This window comes from Tachysurus fulvidraco, chromosome 25 (assembly GCF_022655615.1).
Source record: "Tachysurus fulvidraco isolate hzauxx_2018 chromosome 25, HZAU_PFXX_2.0, whole genome shotgun sequence".
In the NCBI taxonomy this organism is placed as follows: Eukaryota; Metazoa; Chordata; class Actinopteri; order Siluriformes; family Bagridae; genus Tachysurus; species Tachysurus fulvidraco.
In genome coordinates, this window is record NC_062542.1 from 7,394,574 (window position 1) to 7,420,245 (window position 25,672).

At 38.9% G+C, this 25,672-nt stretch overlaps 2 protein-coding genes across 4 annotated transcripts in view; both read right to left on the minus strand.

Moving 5' to 3' along the window:
• Window positions 1-2,392: 2,392 nt before the first annotated feature.
• On the minus strand, window positions 2,393-6,014 carry LOC113662146 (zinc finger protein 501). Of its 3 annotated transcripts, none has more exons than XM_047808780.1 (3): window positions 5,606-6,014; window positions 5,021-5,480; window positions 2,393-4,367 (listed from the first exon to the last, which is right to left on the minus strand). In XM_047808780.1, exons 2-3 carry the CDS (start codon window positions 5,469-5,471, stop codon window positions 2,962-2,964), a joined length of 1,857 nt encoding a protein of 618 aa, XP_047664736.1. In that variant the 5' UTR covers window positions 5,472-5,480; window positions 5,606-6,014; the 3' UTR covers window positions 2,393-2,961. The 3 variants fall into 3 exon arrangements, with proteins under 3 accessions (XP_047664736.1, XP_047664737.1, XP_027032635.1); XM_047808781.1 differs by lacking the exon at window positions 5,606-6,014 and having other exon boundaries at window positions 2,393-4,173; window positions 4,278-4,367; window positions 5,021-5,066; XM_027176834.2 differs by having other exon boundaries at window positions 5,021-6,013.
• A 4,292-nt stretch (window positions 6,015-10,306) lies between these two features.
• The window catches only part of megf8 (multiple EGF-like-domains 8), a 39,535-nt gene continuing 24,169 nt past the window's right edge, over window positions 10,307-25,672 (minus strand). The window contains exons 25-44 of the mRNA XM_027172171.2: window positions 25,314-25,554; window positions 25,031-25,163; window positions 24,670-24,923; window positions 24,366-24,476; window positions 23,910-24,028; window positions 23,247-23,484; window positions 22,980-23,151; window positions 22,731-22,894; window positions 22,510-22,645; window positions 22,080-22,311; window positions 21,786-21,912; window positions 21,088-21,298; window positions 19,033-19,247; window positions 17,487-17,682; window positions 17,050-17,218; window positions 16,731-16,923; window positions 16,391-16,561; window positions 16,176-16,306; window positions 13,898-14,030; window positions 10,307-13,630 (exon numbers count right to left, since the gene is read on the minus strand). Of these exons, the coding sequence (XP_027027972.2) occupies window positions 12,170-13,630; window positions 13,898-14,030; window positions 16,176-16,306; window positions 16,391-16,561; window positions 16,731-16,923; window positions 17,050-17,218; window positions 17,487-17,682; window positions 19,033-19,247; window positions 21,088-21,298; window positions 21,786-21,912; window positions 22,080-22,311; window positions 22,510-22,645; window positions 22,731-22,894; window positions 22,980-23,151; window positions 23,247-23,484; window positions 23,910-24,028; window positions 24,366-24,476; window positions 24,670-24,923; window positions 25,031-25,163; window positions 25,314-25,554 (4,807 nt within the window). The 3' untranslated portion in view covers window positions 10,307-12,169. The remainder of the gene's footprint in view (window positions 13,631-13,897; window positions 14,031-16,175; window positions 16,307-16,390; window positions 16,562-16,730; window positions 16,924-17,049; window positions 17,219-17,486; window positions 17,683-19,032; window positions 19,248-21,087; window positions 21,299-21,785; window positions 21,913-22,079; window positions 22,312-22,509; window positions 22,646-22,730; window positions 22,895-22,979; window positions 23,152-23,246; window positions 23,485-23,909; window positions 24,029-24,365; window positions 24,477-24,669; window positions 24,924-25,030; window positions 25,164-25,313; window positions 25,555-25,672) is intronic.

Here is a 25,672-nt window from a genome sequence, read left to right on the forward strand (position 1 = left end):
CAAATGAGCAAAACAATACAAATCCATGATTTTAAAAAATTTGACTGTCCACCAGCATAAAAACAGAAGTCCAGTATTGAATCGACTGAATGCCAAAATAATGGATTTTATCTAAAATGAAATTTAACCGAAGCTACTTAAAGATGACAACTAACAACAAGAATAAATCAGTAAAAAGGGGTTGTGTTTCTTATTTGGCAAAACCTGCATTAACACTATTTTCAAGTGATAACTAAATTTTTAATAATCTTGCAAAATAGCCTTACCTGATGCCAGGGGTAACTCAGGGTGTTATTTGAGCATGTGTTTGAAATGAGCTTCAACTTGTTAATCAAACTCTATGTATAATGAGTTACTTATTTACTTAACATGGCTTTGGAAGGCCCTCAGATCAATGTTTTCTGAGCCACTCATTCTGGTTGTGCATTCCAATATCATTTTAATATACCCTCGCTGACTCTCCTAAGGAGGAACAGAGGGCGACTTGCCTGACATAGATTTCCTTTAAGGCAGTGTGTCTATGAGGCAGAATTGCAGATCATGTGGCCTTACTGACTAGATATTATAAAAATGAGACTTAAATGTAGCTTCAGTCTCAGGTAAGAAGAAAAAACTGCTTTTCTTTGCACTGAAATCCTGTTACTAGCATTTCTTATTCCTGGAGTTGAGGATTGCTCAAATCAATCAATCAATCAATCAATCAATCAATCAATCAATCAATCAATCAATCAATCAATCAGTCAGTCAGTCTGTCTGTCTGTCTGTCTGTCTGTCTGTCTGTCTGTCTGTCTGTCTGTCTGTCTGACTGACTGACTGACTGACAGACTCATTATAGGCCTTTTCACATCTGTAACAATAGTTAATAGAAATAGTTAACCATTGTAAATCCCAGGTAAACAGAAACCTGGGTTACGTTTCGCTCGAAGTTTCACACTGTTGCTATTTGACATGTTAATCCTGGCTCATCATAATCTGGCATTACACACTGTACATTCCTAAATTATAGGTTCTTAATTGCATATTTGTGATATCAACAGCCATGATCGGATAAATACAATCAATACAATCGCTTGTCTCTTGCTTTTGCACAGAAATCCTCCAATGTCTGTTTGGGTCAACAACGGACCCAAAGGCAACAGTTGTCCTACATCTTAATACCACTTCTATTTTTTAACACTGTATTATTTCACACTGTACACCACAATGCAGGGTTAACACAACAAAAGCAAAAACTACCCCTGTGTCAGTATTACCACTGTGTAACATTCCTTACACAGGGTTAAAAGCGAGTTTTAAAATGCCAGTAACCTGGGGTTAAGTGCAGTGTGGAGAAGCTTTCTCTTTTTGCCCCTGTGGAAAGGTTTAAAAAGGGAAGTGGGGCCGTTTAGATAAAGTAACTGCTTTGAACTGCCATCACACAAACTTTTCCACAAGCATATTCTGTTTCGGGATACAGTATTGAATCTCATTAATAAAATATGAAACCCGATATGAAGAAGTACTTTAGTTCTTCTACGCAGCTACAAAACGCTTTGTTCAATGTGTCTGGTTTAGAGACTTATCTGTTTGAAAAACCTTTCCTGTTCTAACCTCATTTTGATTGATATTTAAATTCAGATAATGCAGTCATAAGGCATTCTCTGCACCGACATGGCGTATCTACAGAAAGCACTAACAAATCTCACAGTCAATCTCAGAGTTCTAAGAATATATTTATAGAAGTAAAATGGATCATTCATGTCTAATATGCAGCATTCTGCAATAAGTCTGCATTTGCGTACTCGACGTGATGTGGATCTTCATTGGGGAACGATAATTCTACGCAAATTTGGTTAAGAGAAGACATTTAAAGGTTTTATTGAAGACCGTCATGTCAGAGGAAATGCCAATAAAAAAGATTTACAAACAAATTTGTTGTTTCATAAGCAAAACCTACCGTGTATTTTTGATTTAATAGAAGCTGTTGTGTTGCAATTGCCTCACGGATGCATGCTAACATTCATTTATCCTTTTGATGGATGGCTTTTAATTATAATTAGCCATATGGATTCTCAGTTAATTAGCACTATGCTTGACTTATAGTATAGAATAATACATAGAAGGCTAATGACATTTGATGAACTTAGACAAACAAAAGTTTACACACCCTGGCTCTTCATGTAACATGTCATCTTCTTGGGCACCAGTGAATGTTTGTACCTTTTGTAATGGTGTACAAAAGTGTGTACGGGTCCCTGAATGGTCCTATAAAGTAGAAGATGCATATCATCAACATCGTATAGACACTGCTGAAAATATACAGAATTTTCTTTCATTATTAGAATTATTAAGTTCATGTTGATTTTTGCTGCATGTTAATTAGAAAGATTAATAAGCAAGAAATTGAGAGCGGTTTGAAAAGAAATGTTTTATTAATTGTTTGTAAGTGACAGGTCTCATTAGGGGTTACAATATAACTGCACTACCGTTATTATTCTCCATATTCCACATTACACGATGGCGTGTTTCATATTTTATCTACAGTGACATTATCCATTTTGAGTTACAGTGCAAATAACACCTTAAATCCCTTTATTGCCTTAAACACAATACACACACTTTGGACTGGCTGACATGCTCCAAATAAAACCGATAATTCGCCTAAGAATCTCATCAGCTGTAATAATCTGCATTCATATTATTTGATTATATGAGACAGGAACTGGCCAGAGAAAAATAAAAGCTTAAATTTTAATAGTTGGCTTTACAGAAGCTATGAATCCTATGGATCAGTGATACAGTAATAATGACAATTAAATATCATTTTTTACTACAAATTTGGATTTTACTTTGACAGGTGAAGCTATTTCAAAAGACAGAACCATGGATAATGTGCAAATAGTCATGACCCACATTTAAGAAGTCAGTTCTTTTAAAAAAAAACGCAATCAACCCCTTAACGGAGTTATTTTAAATGTAAGACTAAATATGATGTGTATTGAGGTGCTGGGTGAGATGGTGCGAGCGTATAAACGTGCGCTGACACTTTGGGCAGATATGTGGCCTCTCGCCGGTGTGTGTGAGAATGTGTGTTTTCAAATGTTGTGGCATGAGGAATGCCTTGTCACACTGTTGACACCTGTAAGGCCTGTGGCCACTGTGAGTGCGTCTATGCTTTCCCAGATCTCCAGAATTACTGTAGCACCGGTTGCACTCGGGACACGCATAAGGTTTTTCCCCAGTGTGCCCACGCACATGTTTGGTCAGATCGCCAGACTGTGCGAAGCTTGCACCGCACTCTTCACAGCGGTACGGCCTTTCGCCTGTGTGTGTGCGCTGGTGGTTGGTGAGGTGCTGGACGCGATTGAATCTCTTGCTGCAGACAGTGCACACGTACGGCCTCTCGCCATTGTGAATTCTGAGGTGTTTCTTCAGTACGTCGAGTCTGGAAAATGTCTTCCTGCACTCATTACACTTGTGGATCTTCTCCTGGTTGTGTGTCAGGAGGTGCACTTTCAGGTTGCTCAATGTCGCAAACGTTTTCTCGCAATCCACACAAGAGAACGGCTTTTCTCCGGAATGGACGCGGCAATGTAGACGCAGTGTGGACCTGTGACTGAACCTCATACCACACTGAGGACATGGGTACGGCCTCTCGCCGGTGTGTGTGCGCAGGTGTGTGCTCAGGTGGCTCATTCGAGCAAAGCTCTTCTCACACTCGGGGCACGAATATGGCTTGACACCAGTGTGTATGACCATGTGCTTGCGCAAGCTGCCCATCTCTTTAAAGCCATTCCCACAGTCAGTGCAGATGTACGGCTTCTCGCCCGTATGTGTGCGTGTGTGTATGGTTAAACACTGCAGCGTAGCACAGCTCTTTCCACAGTGTTGACATAGATAACCACGGTCTGTACAAAGTGTTACATCTCCAACTATTTGCGGTTTGTGTTCTTCTTCTAACTTCTGGCACTGATGAGGTCCGAGGCCCCACATTCCTGCAAAGTTTTTGCCACATGAAGCACAGCTCAGCTCTCCGTCGGTACACACGGTGGACAAACTGTGGCATCGACGACAGTGGTTCTGCAGATTGCCGATGTAATCAAAGCTGCGGTCACACTGAGGACACGTGTAGCGTTTCCGGGTCGGTGCAGGCGTCGGAAGGTGGGCGCGCCGCATATGCACCTTCAGCTGCTCCTGGGTAAAGAAGTGATGGTTACAAGAGGAGCAGCTGAGCATCTTGGAGGATATTTTGATGCACTTTGGTGCTTTCTGAGTTTTTAGCCAAACAAGGTAATTACTTCGATGCGTCCATTTGAGATGCTTTTCAAGGTACGAATATTCAGTGAAGGACACAGCACAGTAAGGGCAGGAAAAGAAAGACTCCCGGTCTGGGAATGGAGAGAAATGAAATATTGTGAAATGTTATATTTTAGGACCTGTTAAACTTGTCAAACAAAAAGGCAATAGGTAAACAGACATTAAATGATAAATGGAGCACTATTAAGATATTTTGAATGGTTTGTAAGTTCCTGCATTGCTAAAATATATCACTAGATTATAATAATAGAACAGCTTAGAACTCCATGGTTTAAGAAAAAAAATTCAAAATTTACTATAACAATTGTAGTGATTTATTAAAGGTGTCAAATATTACAAATGATTTTTTTTTACGTTTTAAAAAGTTATGTTTGTATACATTAAATAACAGGAGCATAAGAGTATTATTTATCATTTATCGAACAAGTAAAAACTGTCATCATCTTTAAAAAAGAGATGACAGGAATAAACTTGTCTCACAGATGTTCCAGAACATTAAATAATATCATAAAGAGATATTTTTGACAAACTGGTGCAGTGTAAGAGATAAACACTGCAGATGACAAGAGGTTATAGAAAAACTTTAAAAACTTTCCCTGTTGTGTTTCATTCCTCACGTTTCCCTAACGTTGTAAAAGTACAATTTGTTAAAAAGATTTAAAAAAATTTAAGTGATCTGCACGGTCACTTTGACCCCTGAACTGTTGAAAAGTATTTGAATTACCTGCTCCTTCATCACGCTCCTCTTCTCCGGTCTCAAGCTTGATCTCCACATCATCTTTCTCCTCTTTCAAGGGGAAATTTACCACATCATGGATTTCAGGCTCAGTTTTCACACCACAACTCGAATGTCCCTGAGCACATTCCGGCTCTGTCTTTGTCTCTGTAGATACTCTAGAGTCTATAGATTGAGGCTGTACATTTCCATTCCCTGGTTGCATGAAGTCTGTTTCAGAGTGACTTGGTTCTTGTTTTATCTGATGACGATGTTCTGCAGAGACATTATCAGAAACCAGGTTTGGTGCTCCATCACAGGAATAAACTAGCTGTCGGTGTGGGTCCATGTTGTTTAAAGTCACTTCTATAGCACAAGGCTCTGTTTTGATGTGTGTGACTGCTGTAGCCTTGGACGTGTTGTTGGATGAGCTTGAACACCTTGAGCTAATTTTCACCATGGCGTCAAACTGCACCAGTATCAAAACATTCAAGATTATTTTATATCGGATAAAAGATTTTCTAGTAAATTTATATCACAAGACTAAAGCATTAGCTCGTACACAATATACATTAGCGACGGAAGGGCATTTACCTCAGAATAGCATTACGTGGCTAAATGGAAAAAACAATAGCTGTAACATTACTTATTTTATTCCCCCAATAGATAATAATATGAACCTCTTCACATTCGCTCTCTCACATAAATCGTCATGGTGCGAAGGATTAAACCGTAGAAAATAATTACAAACAAGACTAAAAAGCTGTCAGCGAGCAAAGGACATGTAATTCACTTAGCTGTTAGCTATTAGCTCAACTTTAAGGTAACTTCACGAGCAAATCTGAGCCGTTAGATTCAAACAGTCGTTTGTTTCAGCTTTCCTCAGGCAACGGCTACTATCTTATAGCTAAAAAAACGCCTTGTTTCGACGATACAAGGTAAAAACCACAGAGTTGTAGTGAAGCCTGGTTTATTATGGCCGAATTTGACCTGTTTTTTTATTTATTTATTTTATTTTTCAAAATAAAAGTTGCACTTCAATTTTTGCTACGTTTCCCATGACATATTGCTCACGAATAAACACTTTAATCAAGCAGTTTAATCAAAATACCTGTTAGTGAGGTCATAAAAAGTGCATAATAGCTAGTGCATTGTACATTCTTTATATACACTACATACCCAAAGGTTTGTGGAAACCTGATCATCACACTCACTTCCCCAAAAGTTGGAAGCACACGATTGTATATGATGACTTTTTTTTTGTCAGACCCTGGTGCTACATAGAACAAAGCCAGAGCTAAGGACTTAGTAAGTTAGTCCTAGATACATAAAGTGCAACCTTTGCAACCTGGTGTACATGGTGCAGGACAAGAGAAACAAGACAGTGCAGGACAAAGGACAAAAAGACAGTGCAGGACAAAAGAAAAGACAGTGCAGGAGAAAAGACCAGAAGATAGTGCAGGACATAAGACAAAAAAGACAGTGCAGGAAAAAAGATAGTGCAGGACAAAGTCCAAAAAGACAGTGCAGGACAAAAGACAAAAAAGACAGTGCAGGACAAAAGACAAAAAAGAACGTGCAGGACAAAGGGCAGTGCAGGATAAAAGACAGTCCAGGACAAGACAAAAAAGACAAGACAATACACAACAACAGCACTGACCAGTGTAAATACTGTATGGTTAATCAAAATTGCATGTGCAGAAATACTGGAATGAACACATTAGTATTATAGCAGCAGTTACAATACGTATTGTAAAGTATTGTGCAAAACATCAATCAACTGAAATGTGAGACAGCATGTGCAAAGAGCACATACAGTGTGCAAAACAGCATGTAAACAGTTTGATGGATGTGTATTGGAAGAGTTCAGTTATTAAGGAGTCTGATGGCTTGTGGAAATAAACAGTTACACAGTCTGGTCGTGAGGGCCAGAATGCTTCTTTTTTCCAGATGGCAGGAGGGTGAAGAGTGTGTGTGAGGGGTGTTTGGGATCATCCATTGGCATTGGTGGATGCAGGGTGTGGTGTAAATGTACAGATAGAGGGAAGAGATATGCCAATGATCTTCTCGGCTGTCCTCACTATCACTATTAGCATTGAACATCTTTACTGGAACTAATAGAAGAAAACATGTTTCAGCATGACAGTTTCTCTGTGCACAAAGCATAGTTCTTAAAGACATTAATATTTGCAGTATCGGACTCGATAAATGCGCTTGTGGCTGAATGAGCAAATCTCTACAGCTACACACTAGAGAAAAGTCTTCCTAGAAGAGTGGAGGTTATTATAACTGCAAAGTGGAACTAAATCTGTGTGTTTTGTTCATAAAGCATGCACGAGTTTCACGTATAAGTGACATAATGGCATAAAACCACTTATAGTAACTGTTTTACTAAGATACATAACTGTACACTAGGGCAGGGCATTTTCATAATACATGACAAATCATGGTTATTAGTTGATTAAGGTGACCAATAATCATTTTATATATTTTAATTGTCTTACTATTATTAAATAAAAACATTGTCTATGATGCTGCATTAGCAGTATTAGTTCTGAAACTGTTGCTGTTACTAGTTTGCCTCTTTTGGGTCTTGATGGCTGTGGACTTTTGTTACCTTCTTTGCCACTAATTTCAAGCTTTTATTTTGAAAATAAACTGCATTGTGGGAATTCAACAAGCCCTTTTACACTTGACAGTCAGACAAAGCAGGATATCATAAGTGTAAAAACTCACCAAGCACTTTAGGCATAAAATCATGCAAATAAGGGTCTGCAGATTAAAGTTAATGTTCACAAGAAATCACCAGAATGATGGGGTGTGATAGAGATTTTGACTGTAATGATTGTTAGGACCAGACAGGCTGGTATGTGTGTTTCTATAACCAAACATGGGTATAGAACAGGACTAAATAGTAATGTCCAATCTTACCCCAAAAGATTTCTTTCAAAAAGAAGCCACACCTGATTCCACCTGTTAATCGGTTAATTTTGGCTTTCACTAGACTGTGGCTTCTGCTTGGTTTGAGATCACTTGGTCTAAAATTTCATTTTTATGCAGATGATACTCAGATCTATATTCATTTTAAACCTAATGAAACTGTGCCTGTTGATTTTCATTTTGAATGTATTTCTAAGATGAAAGAATGGATGACAGAAAATTAGATACACCCCACCAACTACGCAAAGCTAACTCTTGATGGTTTAAATGTGGAGTTTCAAACAAAATTGAGGAATCTAGGGTATCTAATTTTTGATGCCAATTTAACGTTTGAGCCACATATCCAAAATACGGTTAAAACTTTGTTCTTCCATTTCAGAAATATTGCCAGATTGCGTCCAATGCTGTCATTTTCTGTTGCTGAGAGACTGATCGACTCTTTTGTGTTTTCCCGTATTGATTACTGCAATGCCTTGTTGGCTGGAGTGTCTAAAGCTACACAAATTACAGGTAGTGCAAAATTTGGCGGCGAGAATACTTACTAGAACAAAGTTAAAAGATCACATTACTCCCGTTTTGGAGTTCTCGCACTGGCTCCCCGTTAGGTTTAGGGTTATTTTAAGATTCCGATGCTTACCTACACGGCCTTACATGGGTTAGCTCCTCAATATTTGGCTGATCTTTTAATTCCTTATATTCCATCTTGCGACCTTCGTTCTTCTGAATCTGGTCTTTTAACTGTTCCTTTAACTCGTTTAAAATCGATGGGAGATAGGGCCTTCTCTTCACTAGTTCCAAAACTGTGGAATTAATTTCTAACTGAGATACTTTTAAATGTCAGCTCAAAACTTATTTTTTTAGGATAGCTTTTAATTTGACTAATTGTAATTTTACATAATGTTTATTTTATAGTCTATTTTTGTTGCTTTAATTTAAATCTTTATATTATGTGTGTATTTTTGTTGTTTTTATTTTGCTTATGTAAAGCGCTTTGAGATGTTCTTTTAAAGGCGCTATAGAAAATAAAGGTTATTATTATTATTATTATTATTATTATTATTATTATTATACTGAAAGGATAACCTTCACACTGGCCCTTTCAGGATACGATTGTATACCCTGAATCTAGAGTTTATTTAGAATAGCACAGTAAATAGTTTTAAATTTAAGTAAATATTGTGGGGATGTGGTAGCCTAGTGGTTAAGGCACTGGACTACTGATTGGAAGGTCATGAGTTGGAATCCCAGGTCCACCAAGCTGCCATTGCTGGGCCCTTGAGCAAGGCCCTTAACCCTCAATTGCTCAGTTGTATAAATTGAAATAAATTATAAGTCACTCTAGATAAGGGTGTCTGCTAAATGACAGAAATGTAAATATAGAACTTTTGAGGACAGAAACACTTTGTTAATTGAGGCTGCAGTGGACAAAGACTCCCCAAAACTGGACAGTTGAAGACTGGAAAAGCGTAGCCTGGTCTGATGAATCTAGATTTCTGCTGAGGTACACAGATGATGGGGTCAGAATTTGGAGCCAACAACACGAATCCATGGACCCAACCGGTCTTGTGTAAATGATGTGGGGAATTATTTTTTAGCACACACTGTACCCGACAATACAAATCACGACAAATAATTATGCCACATGATTTTAGTATTGTTGCTAAACATCATATTCTAATGGCTACTTCCAGCATGACAATGCACCATGTCATAAAGCAAAGGTTGCCTCAACATGGTTTCATAGAAATGACCATTAATTCAGTGTCACCATATCTGAATGTAGTAAAACACTTTTTGGATGTCAGTGAACAGGCGATTTGTGACCTAAAAGTGCACATAAAAATCTGCAGAATTGATGTGATATAGAATCTTGGGAACAAGAATCTCAAATAAAGGTTTCAAACGTTTTGAAAACAAGGGAAATCCCTTGTAAAGTAAATTATTAGTAAAGTGTTCCTAAGAGTTCTCAGTGAGTATATGAACACGATAACATGGAGATCATACTTGGCACAGTTTGTCCCGTGAAAGGTCTGTAATGCAGAACTTTATATTCTTGTCTTAGTGTACAAAATGATCGTATATCATCTGTCAAACAGAAGTATGCACATGTGCAATTGTTTTGAGTTATATGAAGCCCATATTCGTAATTCCTTATAACTCTGCTTGTTATTATGACAATGACTGCAATCCCTCAAGCATTAGGCATGTCTAGGTCTTGTTTTCCTTTCATTCTGCTGTTGGTGGAAGAAAAGGTTCTGACTAAGAAAAGTAGTGCTACATAGTGTTAGATGTTTGAACATGAAAATTCATGCCAAGATTCCGAAAAATGAAAAAGAAAACAAACACATCACAGTATTAACCACTATTAGTTGAATTTTAATAGGGCCCAAGTAGTATATACACAGAATGCATGAACATGAATCACATAATATAAAATAATTGTGTGCAGGACTGAACAGAATACATAGCATCCACATGTTTCAAGAAATCTGTACACATTTTGGTCTTTCAACTCCTTCTAAATACTTGATTTGTTTTATAACAGCACCAAAATTGATCCAGGACAGAATGGAATTGAATCGTCAACCCAAGCTGATACTGTTTGAGGTTTCTGTGGAATTTTTACATGGTGTAATACGGTTAGGAGTCTACAACTTTTCATTGTTCATCTATTCATCCATTTATTTTTTTCATTTATTTACAGTAACTGCATTACTCCAGCCAGGGGCTCTGGAACACTATACATTTCAGGGATGATTTCTGGATGGTATGCCAGTCCATCCCAGGACATCATACACAATTGTGAATGTACAGCTACTGAAGGGCAAAAGGTAGTTTCGCCAATCTCTTTGAACAGTGACAGAGAAGGCATGTGGACATGGGTAGAATATGCAAATCTACAGAGAGTAACCTGATCTCAGGTTTGAACCCATGGCCATGAAAGTGTTACCATGCTGCCCTGTAAAACTTCTAAACCTTTAGACTTAAAATAGCCACTTTATGGCAAGACGATTCTGACCATGTAATAAAAAAAGAACACTGTCTTCAAAAAAAGGAAAAACTTACAACGGGTTTGAGGTCTTGTTTTTCCATGTTACCTTATTAACTAAAATCTTATTAAAATATAACACTTTTTCCATTCTTGATTTTTTTCCATAGCGTTATTCATTCTATTCAGGTACTTCCTACCAACAAGTCCTTTTCTGACAATTATTAAACCATTATAAATAAATACTGTTCAGTCAAAAAAAAAGTAGCTGGATTAAAATGCATGACTGCATCACCCATTTCTTAAATAACATTAAATATTAAAGCATATCCATTACTGTACACTTTAACCTTGACCCACTGTAACAATAACCAGACAGCAGGTGATTCCTTCATTTGTAGGCTTAACAATATAACACAGCAGTCAACATAAATACAATTGCAATTAAAAGTCAAAATCTGCTATAGATACCAAGCAAAATGACTATAGGAACAAAGCATTTAAATACAGTGAGTGGGGAAAACTCCAGAAACACTAAAATGCAATTTTTGCCAGGCTAAATATGTGTAAATCTATCCACATGGTTCACCATTCAGAAGAGATACAGCCTCAAGCCGATGATTTGTTCATTTTAGTATGATTAAAATACTCCATATATTTCCAAATATTTTCAGCCACAACTGCCCCATTTTAGTAGACGATCGAGTTTATATTTTAACCAGCTGCAATGATCTTGTAGAGAGCAGTTCAGATTGTCATTAGAGTCTTAAAGCACGTTTTGGTTCGGAAACAACACACCGTAAAATGAAATCCAAAGTCTTTCTTTGGGACAGTGTGTCACTTCAACTTCTGTGGTGTATAGGACAAAAGGAGGCTACAGCAACAAGACATGTAGTGCGTTTCCTAAATGTTGCTGCCAAGCTCACAGAAAGCTTTCCACAAAGGGCAGAAGACAAATCGATGAAAGTTGCTTAATACTTAACTGTGTCTATGTACAAGAATAATCACATCTATTCCACATAATCTGTTCCACTGCTTCAATAAATACATCCCTTATAAAACACCCTCACATGTTCTTCACATAGCTTGGCCCTTTCAAGAACATTCACTTTAAAGTTTTCAAGTTGTCCGTCCTTTTCCATTCTTGTCTCTTATACATGGTATTAATTTACGCATCCTCAACTTGAAATTCCCATCTGTCCATCCTCTTACTCCTGACCTCCTGCACCTCACATGGCCATCGTGGTAAGATGCTGGTGACCCAGGATGCCCTTTCGGCCTATGCCAACCCCTGGATGCGTGCCAGCTCCACCATGCCCACAGTACTCCTGCAGGTTCTGTCTCAGGGTGACCAGGGCAGAGCCTAGACATGCTCGGTTAGGTGCCAAGATACCGCCAGGTAGCTGGAATAGGACAGTGGCAACTCCTGCCATGCCATCATCAGTGGGCTCTAGGGTGATAGGTCCCACTTTAAAGGAGGAGTAGGAGAAGCCCAAGAGCTGTGAGAGGAAGGGGTCAGAGCGGCAGAACTGCTGGTAGCTGCCATGTGAAGCTGGATGGTGATGGTGGTTGTGTGATGTTGGATTGGTGGCAGAACTGGGAACGTACTGATGCATATTCAGGTAGTGCAAGGAAAGGTGCTGCCCGCTGTTGCCTCCTCCAAGGGCAGGGTGGTGGTGATGGTGGCGAGTCACACCAGGATCATGCTTGTAGGATGGAGCTCCAGGTCTTCCTCGACTGACCATGCCCCCTATTTTGCCTGTCCTAACATGTGCCAGTGAGACAGAGCTTCCTCCTCCAGCTGAGGGCAAATAGATGAGTTGCGGCTCATCAGGCTCCAAATAGACAGCGAGTTTGGCAAAGGGGCGTGATGCCATCTTTGTCATCTCTTGAATGTGACGCCGCTGTTCACGCCTGAAGTCCAGGAACTGTTTGACCTTCCAGAGCAGAACACACACAGACAGGAAGAGGAAGAAGCAGGAAAAGAAGACAGAGAAAAAAACAAACAGGTCTATGTGTGCCTGGTCTTGGCGTAGGAACAGCAAACCTTGCGACTCTCCACCATGGGCATCTGTACCAACACCTCGCAGAGCGATGAAGAAGCGGCTGGATTTAAGCGAGTGCACTTCATGCGGGAAGGTGATGACGACACGATCGCGCACAACACGCACAATCAGCACGGTCTGAGGCTTCCACACCGTGATGTAAGTGATGAGGCCCTCTGCTCGCTCTTCACGCACTTCCCGTTCAGCACTGTGGGGTTTGGCATGTAAACCAAGGATGGCAGAGGAAGATGAATTTGCATTCACTTTTAATGGTGACAGCGCTAAAGGGACCTCTTTGTCTCCTCGAGTCATGGGAACGGAGGCTACGTCGTCTGCAATTTTAATGCTGTGTACACCCGTCTGGCGGTCAACATCCACAATGAAAGTGTCATGGGAATTAGACACATACACTTCCACCTCACCAAACGTAACATCAATAGTGACGCGGATGTCTACATTAGTGAACTTGGGCTGGGCCGCAAAAAACACTGTACGTCCCATTGGAAGATTTCGGATATTAGGCTCATGGAAACAGTTGACCTGTGATGTCGGGTCAAAGCAGCACTCGTTGTCCACGTTGAACTGCCGGTAGCACTGACGGCCATTGATTGGTGTGCCATTGAAAGCGTCCTTGCACTTTGCACACTGGGAAAACAAAAACATTGCAGAGTAAGGGAAGTAAATTCCTCCAGCCTAGTTATACATATTTCCTATATGTTCAGTGCTATCAGGATGCTAACAAAATTAATGAAACCGTTACAGTACAAGCCTTTGAATATCATTTTGAACATTTTAAGACACTTGGAAATTATCCCAAAAAATGTAGGATTCCCAAAAACTACAGGCTAGACTGTGACAATAAAATAAAATCTAATTATCATTAATAAAACAAACCAATATATCTAATAATACCTGTTGTCTGTAACACTCCTTGCGATCATTCTGTGAGCTGCTGAGACAAGATGATGTCTCCGTGTTGTTTTGACAGGGGCAGCCTGTTCCGTCGTGCTCATTGCAAGTGTCTGCATGGCCATTACACTGACACCTAAAAGACACAAATAAAAACCCGCATTGCAACAAAACTACCGATGTTTACTTTTTTATCGGATGTATTTTGTGCCAGTGTATAAATTCACATTCTTCTCCTATACCTGTCTACAAAGACGGTGCCAAAATAATGAATCTCAACGTACAGACGATGAGTGCTTGCTTTGTTGTAATATAAAAGGAGGAAAATGACTAAAAGGGAATCTTCATCCTGACATTTTACATTTTAATTTGCATCGTCAGTAGTATGTAGTATGAAAGAAAAAAGTACACATTCAGGGCTTGACATCTTGACTGTCAATATTGTTGTCCTTCAGATAAGTAAATCTGTCATTCACTTGTGCAAGTAAAAAAGTTACTTATTACATGGAGAGAATTTGGTTTTTTTTTCTGTCATGGTATAAATGTAGGGCTGAAACGATTCCTCGAGTAACTCGATTACAAAAATTAATCGAGGCAAATTTTGTGTACATTGTGTGTGTGTGTGTGTGTGTGTGTGTGTGTGTGTGTGTGTGTGTGTGTGTGTGTGTGTGTGTGTGTGTGTGTGTGTGTGACAACGCTCGTACGTCAAAGCGGAAGGAGATGCGTGGAGTTAGTGGTCTTTTGATTTGAGGTCGCGGGCGCGATAAGCAATGAGCAAAGAGAAGAATCAAACAGAAGAAAATGACAGAAAATGTCCAAAGTTCAGGACACCATCAGAGCGTCTGTTTTCAGCAGCAGGAAACATCGCTTCAAACCGCAGGGCAAGCCTCAGTTGATATGTTGATATGCTTACCTTTCTTCATTGCAATCACATGCTCCTTTAGACTTTTAAAGCACACACACTTTGAAAGAAACTTTTATATTATGATTAATATATATATATATATATATATATATATATATATATATATATATATATATATATATATATATATATATATATATTTAAAGCACTCAGTGTGAAAGGTCCAAGTTCCTGTCCATGTCTTTGCTTCTTAAATACCACAAAGCATTCCAAATTAGACAATAAAGGCTTATGTTATGGCTGAGCTGTAGATTTTGAATCTTTTAGTTCTGAAAGTTAAGTTGCATGACTTAAAGGCAGTATTTTTGTATTATTTATTTATTTATTTTAATGTATGCCTTAGTTTTGATACTTTAAAAAAATAATTTGAAAGTAATTTATTTTTTTGTTTTTGCATCTCAGAAAAGGGTTCATTTAAAACCCAGAATGTTTGGCACTTAAATGTACTTAATTCTTCTCAGTCAACTTTGTCATTGTTCACAGTGCAAGTACAGACAAAGAAACAATGGGTAATATCTAAATGTTTATTTGTGATAGAAAATATTGTTGTATACATTGCATACTATGCATTAAAAAATAAAAGTTCATTTTTCTAAAAAAGAAACAATATTTGTTCATTTTAAGAGAACAATTGATGCAATTTTCGTTAGAATACTTGATTACTAAAATATTCGATAGCTACAGCCCTATATAATTGTAATTATTTAGAAGCAATACATTCATACATTCATTAGTGTGTTCTATCAGCTCATAACACCTTACTTTAGCCATTTAACTTTAAACAGCACTGCACTAGGCAATGATGTGGTAGCTGGCAACAGCACTGTTGTAGTAAAGAAGCATAAACTTAATTTTTCAAATTGATTGAATAATTTTGAATATAAATTGAATATACACAGTATAAGCATGTGTGTTGTGTGGTTCAGATTCAGACCAATATTTTAAATCAACATTAAGATGAAGGTACACAAAGACATAGTGAAATAGGTCTAGGTCCATCTAGGGAAAATTTTTTCCTTCAGCCTTTTTTTATGCTTTACTGGGTGCCTGGCCAGGATGAAGAGGCTTGAGAAATATCTGAGCTTTTTCTGTATGCAGATGTCTACATGATCTAAATTATTTTTTAACAGCAGGAAGATATGAAGTCAATAAAACAAAGGCTATGAATCAATGAATCAATGAATCAATCAATAATTATTATAATTTTTTTGTTATTGATATTTCGAGCTACTTAAATTTTCTTCCACTAGCCAATCCAAATGTTTGTTTCCCTACTAAATATTCTGTCATCTCTGTGTGTTATTCGGTTTGTAAATTGTAACTTTTTTTTAGCGCTTTTCACTGCAGCTCACTCACTTTTCACACTTCCCCTGCAGCAGAAAGTAGCCGCTAAGGCAGCTCTCACACTTGTCCCCAACGCTGTTGTTCTGACAGTTCACACACACGGCATTATCCTCAGTGGGGCCCTCTGCTACCCAATGAACAATCTGAGGAAAAAAAAAAAGTAAGAGAGTTACAGAATATCAAAAAGAAAAGCAAATCAAAAAGTGAAACAGACAAAGCAGACTTACACCCTCAGGATCTAGTGGGTGGTCACTTGGGTAATCCAGTGCCAACTTGAGCTCGTCTTTGGACAAACATACATCACTGTTTCCTCTACAAAACTCCCGACATGGACGACACACACCACCACCTACTGCAGAGCCTACATACAATGGCTTACACTTTTCACAGTGCTGACCCTGAGTGAAATGAATGAAATTATTGAATGAATTAATGAATCACACTTGAGAAAACCAGCTCATATATATCTCAGGAAAAATGTTATATTATTATATATACATAGGATCTATAAAACAATCAACATTACCCTACTAAGGAACTGGCAATATATGAGAAGACCTGCAATACCTTTGTGTGATTATGGCACTCCAGACATGTATCCAGTTGAGTGACGCCCATACAGTTGCTGTGCTTGTTGCAACGGCACTGACTTGAGCAGTTCTCCCCGACAAAGCCAAAGTGACACTGGCACACTCCCGGTGACACACAGGTGCCATTAACGCAGCCCTGCAGACATACTGGCTCACACTGCCCGGATACACTGGGAAAGAGAGAAGGAAAGAGGATTTATTTATAAGCATACATGAATAAGCATGAATTGTGTGTTTCTACAATTGCCCTGGGTTTGTTACCATTAAAAATAACTTGTCTATGCCTTTGAATGTACCTGCTGAGTATGTAGCCCTTTCTGCAGGTGCAGTGGTAACCATCATGTAGGTCATGGCAGTCCTGGGTAACATTGCAACGGTGATGGCCGTTGGCACACTCATCCTCTTCTGGACAGTGCAGGAAGGACCAGCTGCTGTTCCAGTGGTGACAGAGAGATTGGCTAACACCTACAAAATGATAACAAAGTGAAAAACTCGGTGGGTGACTAGTATGTTGTGTCTTCTTTTAGAGGCACATATTTCAAACATTTGAAACACTGAAACGTGCAGAAAAGTGTACAAAGTTTTAATCCTTGTTTTATGTAGCATCTTGAAACTTCACAAAATGAAATTTCACAAAAAGACTACATTTTAAGTTACAATTTTTTTCAGTGTATACAGTTTGAACATAAATTACATGAATATTAGAGCTGGGGTACTAGTGAAGAATACTTACCATTCAGACCTCCCTGTAGGCAGTGTCCTGCACCATTAGCTCCACGGGTGGCACACCAGCCACACTGCGGCCTGGCAATGCACTGGGAGCACTGGGTAAGCTGGGAGCACTGAGGAGAGCAAGAGTCTCCCCCAGACAGCAGACGACCGCACTGACCAGCTTCACAGCGCAACGGAACAAATGAAGGACTCATACACTGTCACACAGAGACGGAGGATGTTGTGAAGATCTTCTTCACACAAAAGGTCATTTTCATACAATTGATTACAGACTATTTATTTCTAGATCAGAATCCTAGTGGCTTAAACGCTTGATTGCACCAAATTGACTGGATCCTTAAAAACGTCTGGCAGATTCCAGAAACTGATGCGATGACGAGCTTTTGATTTTCCAATAGTCAAAATTAGGGTTAAATTGGGAATATATAATTTAAATTTATAGACATTGCCTTTTTGGGAAGTGGGAATAAAAAAGCAACTCAACCAAGACTGCAGAAAAAATTGTGGCCCCCCACAAGTCTGCTTCCTCATTAAAAAAATTGAGATCACACAAATACTGCATCAATCAGGAACAAGGCAGAGCTTAATTAAAAGGGATGTGTTAACTTTGTTAACCCAAAATATTAACAAATGAAATGGTGGAGGAGTTGGATGTATTATGGACCAAATGTTTACGTACACCATTAAGTCAGTACTACACTAGCACCATCTGAACTGTAAAACATCTGTACTGGAAAAGAAATACTGGTGCACTTCAGAAAAAAGATGGTTTCATGAGGAAGATGAGTTATCAAGAAATATTGTAAATACTATGCAACACTTCAAGATATCAACAAGAATTAGTCACAACTGGGTCTGACAGCAAGACAAATGTTCCTGAACACACATTTAAAGTTCTATCAAAATAACTTAAAAGACAACAAAGTGAAAGTATTGGAGTGATCATCACAAAGCCATGACCCAAGTCCATTAAAGAAATCTGTGAACTGATCTGAGCAATGAGATCTGACTAAGTTACAGTAAACAAGAATGGTTCAAATAGGAAGGTTACCTATTTTACATATTTGTAAATTTGATCAATTCTTTTAAGTGTAAGATGCTCTTATCCAAAGCGACTTAAATTTTCTCTCATTTTTATACAACCGTGGAAACAAGGGTTGAGGGCCTTGCTCAAGGGCCCATCACTGAAGGTTTCGAACTCACAACCTTCCAATCAGTGGAACAATGAAAAGCCGACATCACAGAATACTACCACGGTATATATCAACTTTTGATCCACTGCAAATTTGATATAGTAAATAAACATGAAAAATCAGACTCTTAGCTATTATTTTAAAAATATTCATTATAGAATGACAGTAGATAACCTATAATTGACTTAAAAATATTTGGTAACATGAAATTTTACCATGAAATTTAACATGCGTTGAGTTATAACGTGGAATAAAATCATTTCTACTTAGTAAACTATTAAAACACTGACTGTAAACGCTTAGGAAAGCAGCTGATGTAGGTCTTATTAGTGGTAAGTGTGGGTAGCCTCTCACCTGCTGCAGAGCCATACTCCAAACACAATGCTGCCAACCCCCATCTGAACCATGGGAGCTGAGACAATCGCTGCAGTTCTGGATTTGGTGACAGGGCGTAGGGCAGGCCATAGGGGGAGACGATTCCACTTGCATGGGTGACACATTCAATAGCGCATAGCTAAAACATGTCCAGTCGTACGTCGGATTGACACTCAGAATTCGTCTGGTCTCCCCTGGAAAGAATTTTTTTTTTGGTTCATTTAATAAATCAACAAATAATAAAACACTGTGCTACTTAAAATAAAGAGGAAAAAACAGATATTACTAATATTTTTAAATATGTTGAATACATGTAATATTTGGTACAGTATAAGGACAATTTATATTTTGTGCCATAAGGATCAGGAAAGTAGTATATATGAGTACAAATGTTTAAACTGCAGTTTCCACAAGATCAGGCTGATATGTAGCCCTGTATTATCTGATCAAGCAATTATGCATGAATGTTTAATAACAGTAGAGTTCCATAAATACATACCATGTGACATCTAGATACACTCTACTACTCTATGTCCTAACGATTTGATAGTAATCTGAATGAAATAATCTGAATAATAAAAAAACACCACCATGCATACTCCTAAATTAGATTATATTTCACTGCAAAATTATTAACTGGAAATGTATACTGTATTTCTAACTATCCTGATAATCAGCAGATTCTGAACACTGTGCATTAAATTGTCCATGTCTATTTCATCAGAAAATATGCTCAACGACAAAGCATGTGCATGCGGGGCAGGAGACTATAATGTATATATTATACAGTATGTTTAAGACTACAGATATTTCTTAATGTTGTCATAGCCTTAAAACAAAATGCATCAGATTCAGCAACAGATTCAGTCCAGAAGGTGGCTAGTTCTCTGATCTCCATAGACTTGTTTGTCAATCACATCCCACAGATGATCGATCAAACTGATACCTTGGGAATTTGGAGAATTCTTTGTCATGTACGTCATGTTCCTTTAACTATTTACAGTATGAACAACTAAGGCCACTCCCATTCAGGAATACTTTACCATGAAGGTGTTTACTTTTGGTGGTGACATTGATATGTGTTTAAGATACACATGACTGCCAGCACCCAAGTTTTCAAGGAAGAACATTGCCCAGAGCATCACACTTCCTCTGCCAGCTTGCCAAGTTTCTTTGCCACACCCTGGTGCCATCTCTTCCCCCAGTAAGTGACCTGGCCATTTATATGATGTGATTCATCAGAGCAGGCCAGCTTCTTCCATTGCGCCGTCATCCAATTCAGATGCTCGCATGCCTATTGTGTCCACTTTCAGTCATGGACCATGGTCAACATGGGCACACTGACATACACAGCAAGTTGCAATGCATTGTGTGTTCTGACACCTTTCTATTAAGGCCAGCATTATCTTTTACAGCAACTTGTAAAAGTTACTACAGTAGCTCATGCTAGACTAAACCAGACAACCCTTTGCTCACCAACGGCATCAGTGAGGCTTCGGCATCCATGACCCTGACACGAGTTCACCATTTGTCCTTCCTTGGACAACTTTTCGTAGGCACTATCCACTGCATACTGGGAATATCCCATAAGACCTGCTGTTGTGGAGTTGTTCTGACCCAGTTGTCTAGCCATCACAATTTGGCCCTTGTTAAAATCATTTAGATACTTGCCCATTTATCCTGCTTCCAACACATCATGGTCAGGAACTGACAGTTCACTTGCTGCCTAATCCATCCCAGCAAAGGCACCATTGTAATAACAATCAGTGTTATTCACTTGGTGGTTTTAATGATATGACTATTCAGTGTAGACTACAATTCGGTCAAAACTCTAAATGAGCTCTTTTGGAAAGAGCATCAAATTCTCAAATGCTACTGAAATATTTCAGCATTAGTATATTTTGGTAGAGCTACAAAGGTAGGTTTTCATTTAAAAGTCAAATAATAAATGAACTTGGTGGGCCAGCTTAGACCAGTATGTTTGACACCCCTGTGTTAGACAGTCTAATACAATCAGTTCATGTTCACATGTACCTGTGCGTTTAAACTGACGGGTCCACATACACTTCCCTGATGCTGTGCACTTTGGGCAGTCAGACGCCTCACAGCTTGTTTCAGTGCAGTTGCTGGAGAGGAAAATCTCCCTTTGGTTTATCCTGCAGTCATGTTCCGATGCGCAGGTCACAGAGCTGCTAATACATGCTCCTTCAGGACAGTTAGTGCACCATTTACACTGTAGAGTGCTCTATGTATATAAAAAAACGAGAGAAATAATGTAACAACCGCTAGACACACAGAAAAAAAAGACTTTGTACTCAGTACACTTAACACTTTAGGTACAGCCCCCTCTAAAAGTATTGGATTGGCAAGGCTAATTTTGTTTTTACTATATACTTTTGTCTTTACTCTTTATTGAACACATCTGGTTCACCATCTTCATGCAGTTATTGCAAGCGTGGTATATGTGACCATTTAGGGGTTATTTATTTTTCCAATCACAGGGAAATATATTTTCCAATAAATTACTGTGTACTTGTATCTTTTTCCAAAAATGATAAATTGCTCTTGTTCAGCAAAGACATTGGGCGGTTTGGCGCCAAACATATCTAGATGTAAATATCAAGAAATGAAATACCAAAAATAAAAGAATTGGCCTTGCTGTTGAAAAACGTTCAGAGGGTATGCCGGTATGAATAAAACTAGAGAACTGCTGGGAGGCACATCCCTGTTACCTGTCCTGAGCTGGAAAATGTTTTGGGATGTCGGGCCAAACATTCACTGCATGTTTTCAGCCTTCGACACTGATCAGGGACACGGGGAGTAGGAAAGCATGGAGAATGAATTACAGGACAGCCGATTCTGAAAAAAGAAGTTACATGAAATGAAGTTAAACTGATGAAACTGCTAAAAAGAAAACATCTACAGTGGAATATATATTAAACGATTTAACTACCAATGAGGCTTTAAAAATGTACTTAATCAAGCTAAATTTAAAGTTTTCAACTTCTGTAAATTTTAATGTGTACCTCTCTGCTGTGTCTGAGGAAGTGCAGGCACCCCTGCACCACACACAGCTGCCTGTGCTGTTGTTACAGGCCTCCAGCGTAGGCAGTAAAGCACAGGGGTCAGATGGCACCGAGAGAGTGATCAAACGTCCCAGCATGATACCATTAAATCCACCTGATATGAACAGACGATTCCCTGAACTTGCCATGGCCAAGGATATGGATTGATTAACAGGTTCACCGACTGAAGATACTGCAGTAAGAATAAAGCAAGTCAAAAAAAATCAGAGTGCAAAAAAATCATTCGCATTTGTCTGCTGGTAGTGAATAGGACAACTGATGCACTTCAAAAGCAAGGCAGCTTTCATAACTTTAAGGGCTCCTTAATAAATATTTGTGAAAAAGTGGAGCGAGAAAAAGTGATTGTGTTACATGTCTGTGATAGGGATACCTGGTTGTATCCAGGTGTTGCAATTGATCTGATAGAGGTACACACTGTTGCTGTAATCTTCTGCTCCTGACCGCCCTCCAACAATCACCATGGTGTCTTTCAATAGAGCTGCCGCATGGAAGAAATGCGACAGAGGCTGTTCGGCAGAAAAGCACACTGATCAGACTACTTTATTCTCAAACACTGCTAATGTTTCAGTTCTTTGAACTTGTTCAAATCACCTTGTTTCCCCGGGAAGGGACCAGTAAAGACCAGGTGAGGTTGGGGTAGTAAAGGGTATAGAGTTCTCCAGAAGGCTCTACAGCCTCCACATGGAAACGGAAACCTCCAAACACATACACAGCATCAGTCTGCTCATGATAGACTGCAGAATGTCCATAAAGACCTGTGGTAAAAAAAATATATATATTTATTCAAAACAAGATCTACATTAAATTCAGAAAAAAAATCTTTCAGTGTCCACATTTTACCTGTAGGTGGTGTACCAGTGTGTGGCAATACAGTCCAGTTTCCAGACCGTGGATTAAACTCAAGTAGGTGGTGATTGAAACCGTTCTCTTGAGAGTATCCTCCAATCAGTAGCACAGAGGAGACTCTGCGCACTGTCAGAGTGTGACCAGCAACAGAAGGCAGCACCAAACTCTGAAAACAAAAGTAGTTATCAGTTAAAAACAGATTCATTTTGTTAAGTTATACAAAAGCTGGAAACCATTTAAAACACATCTAGTGTTCCATACCTTGTACTCTGTCCACACCAGACTGCTTAAATTGAGGCTCCATGTATCATTTAAAACACTGTTTGGAGTTACCCCACCCACCACAAGCATTAAGTGGTGACTGTCTGTTGGAGTATTAGACATATGGTCATGAATGGCTACCACAACAGAGGCATGATGGTAGCGGGGTAAGGGGCTTGATCCTTCATCCGATGAACTGGTAAGCATCTGAGTCCAGCGGCGCTCTTGCACAAAATACCTAAGTCAAGCCACATGTCGGTTTACAATATATACACGAAAACAGAGAATAAACCGATGACTAATCAGTGTTAAGCCACAGTGTTACTAAAGTTCACATTTTGATTTATCAGAAGTTGTTCATAATAATTTCCATTCTTTTTTTTGTCATTACATCAAGTAAGAAAAAAGAGCAAAGTGGTCAAATGATTGTAATAGCAAAAAATAGCATATTTCATAGGCAGAGCAGAACATTCATTCTAATGGTTACAACTATGATTTAGTTTTCATAATTAAATAAATGTTGTGATGTAGTTGGAGAATAAGTTCATTTCACAACAGGTCACATCATACCTGATTACTTCCCTACCTCACACCCTTTGTGATGTTGTATTCATTATTTACATCATATTGCCATCTATCTTATAACATATAAGTTGTTTATACCTGTAAACATTTCCCAGAATTCCCTCTGAGAGAGAGAGGCCACCATATAACCAGAGTGTGCCATGGGGACCCGAAACTAGCGAGTGCCCCATCCTCTGGAGAAACCTGTACGATGGATTCTGTGGGGATGGAGGATTGAAAAAAAAACTTCAGGAAAGGAATAAATGATGATAAAGACTATATAGCTTTTAGTCCTGTTTAAAAATCACCTTACTGGAGAAACGTAAATGAGCAAATGAATGAAATCACGGTTTTAGTGCTTGTTTCTCCATTCTACTCAATAAGCAACACACAATACAAGTGCACATTATCTGTGTTTGGCTAACGCTCAGGAACAGGTATGTGGATCATCATCAATATGGCAATGCACTTATGCTGGAGTCATAGATCATTTGAGGAAATATATCAGGGTTCATGTCATTGCTTCACAGGAAGTGTTTGAATGAGATGTTTCACCACTGTGAGTTGTGTGTCCAGTAGATTCTCCCACACCAGGCTGTTTGCATCTGCAATGGAGGAGCAGTCAGGTCCAGCCCAGCCGAGAGCGCACACACACACTCCTAGAGTCTGCAATAACATAATACAGGAGTCAGGATATATATACAATTCAGTGAAATGTTAAAGTTTTATTCTATTTATCATGGTAACATTAAACAAAAACAGTTATCACAGTAAGTAAAAATCTAAACGCAACAGTTTCTTTTCCTGGAAAATCCTGCAGTAGTTGTTCATCTATTGTGAAACAGGAAAATTCAATCACCGTATTGCAAATGCCTCGGCCCTCTCGAGTGCTACAGTTCCCGGGGCAGATGGGCCAATCACAAAGCGGCCCTCCATAACCACTGGAACACTGGCAGACTCCGTCACGGCACTGTGCAAAGCCCTGGCATTCTGATGAGCCATCAAGAGCCCCTTCAGATCCTCCCTCAGTGCAACGCCGCACCCAGAAGGAGGCATTAAAACCTTGAGGATGAGCCGAAGATACATTCGCCTCAAAGTAGATGGAGATCACACCTGAAATGACACAGATATTATTATTTTACTGAGTAAATTATATTATAAATAAAGGGCCTTCAGACAAAACACTTTCAATGCAACTTATATGTAGCATAGTCTATTACCAGATGTGGCTTCTACTGTGATTGGTTGATTACGAGTTGTCCCACAAAAGACTCCAATCAGGTTTTGATCCGAGTGCATCACACCATTGTTGAGAAAACGTGGCAGGCCATCAAATACATACACATACGATTTCTACATGATAAAAATAAATGAATAAATAAAATAGAAAATCTAGTCATTTTGAACCCAAATCTTCAAAAACATATGTATGATGTAATGCTAGATCTATGGTCATGCAGCATGTAATTCACGTGTTGCTCTGATACAGGACTTTGCACTTACTGCGCAATGTGTATACGAGTCTGGATGCAGGGTCAGTGCCACGGGTGGGCACGTCTGGCCTGGCATGCATGGTGCCAGATCTGGTGAGACAGACAAAACCCACAAGCAGTGTGATAGACCATCCTGGCCTCCTGCTGATCCATGCCAGCCAAGAGAGGATGAAAGGGGCAATGAAGAGTGTGACGATGAAGAAAGGGCAACGGAGCGACCTTGACACTGCCGGAAACATGTGCCGTTGTTCCTAAAAAAAAAAAAAATTAAAGATGAGATTTTAAACAAGGCTTTCAATTTATTTTTATTGAATTTACTATGCAGGAAAGCCTAAGAAAAAAAATTCCTCTGCTTATTGGTCTAATTGT

What these genes read in the sequence shown, in the direction of transcription:
- LOC113662146 (XM_047808780.1), bottom strand. Translation starts at nt 5,471, where the DNA reads ATGGTGAAAATTAGCTCAAGGTGTTCAAGCTCATCCAACAACACGTCC. An exon ending in GGAGCGTGATGAAGGAGCAG is followed by an intron (nt 4,368 to 5,020) that starts GTAATTCAAATA and finishes CTCCATTCCCAG; the next exon opens with ACCGGGAGTCTTTCTTTTCC.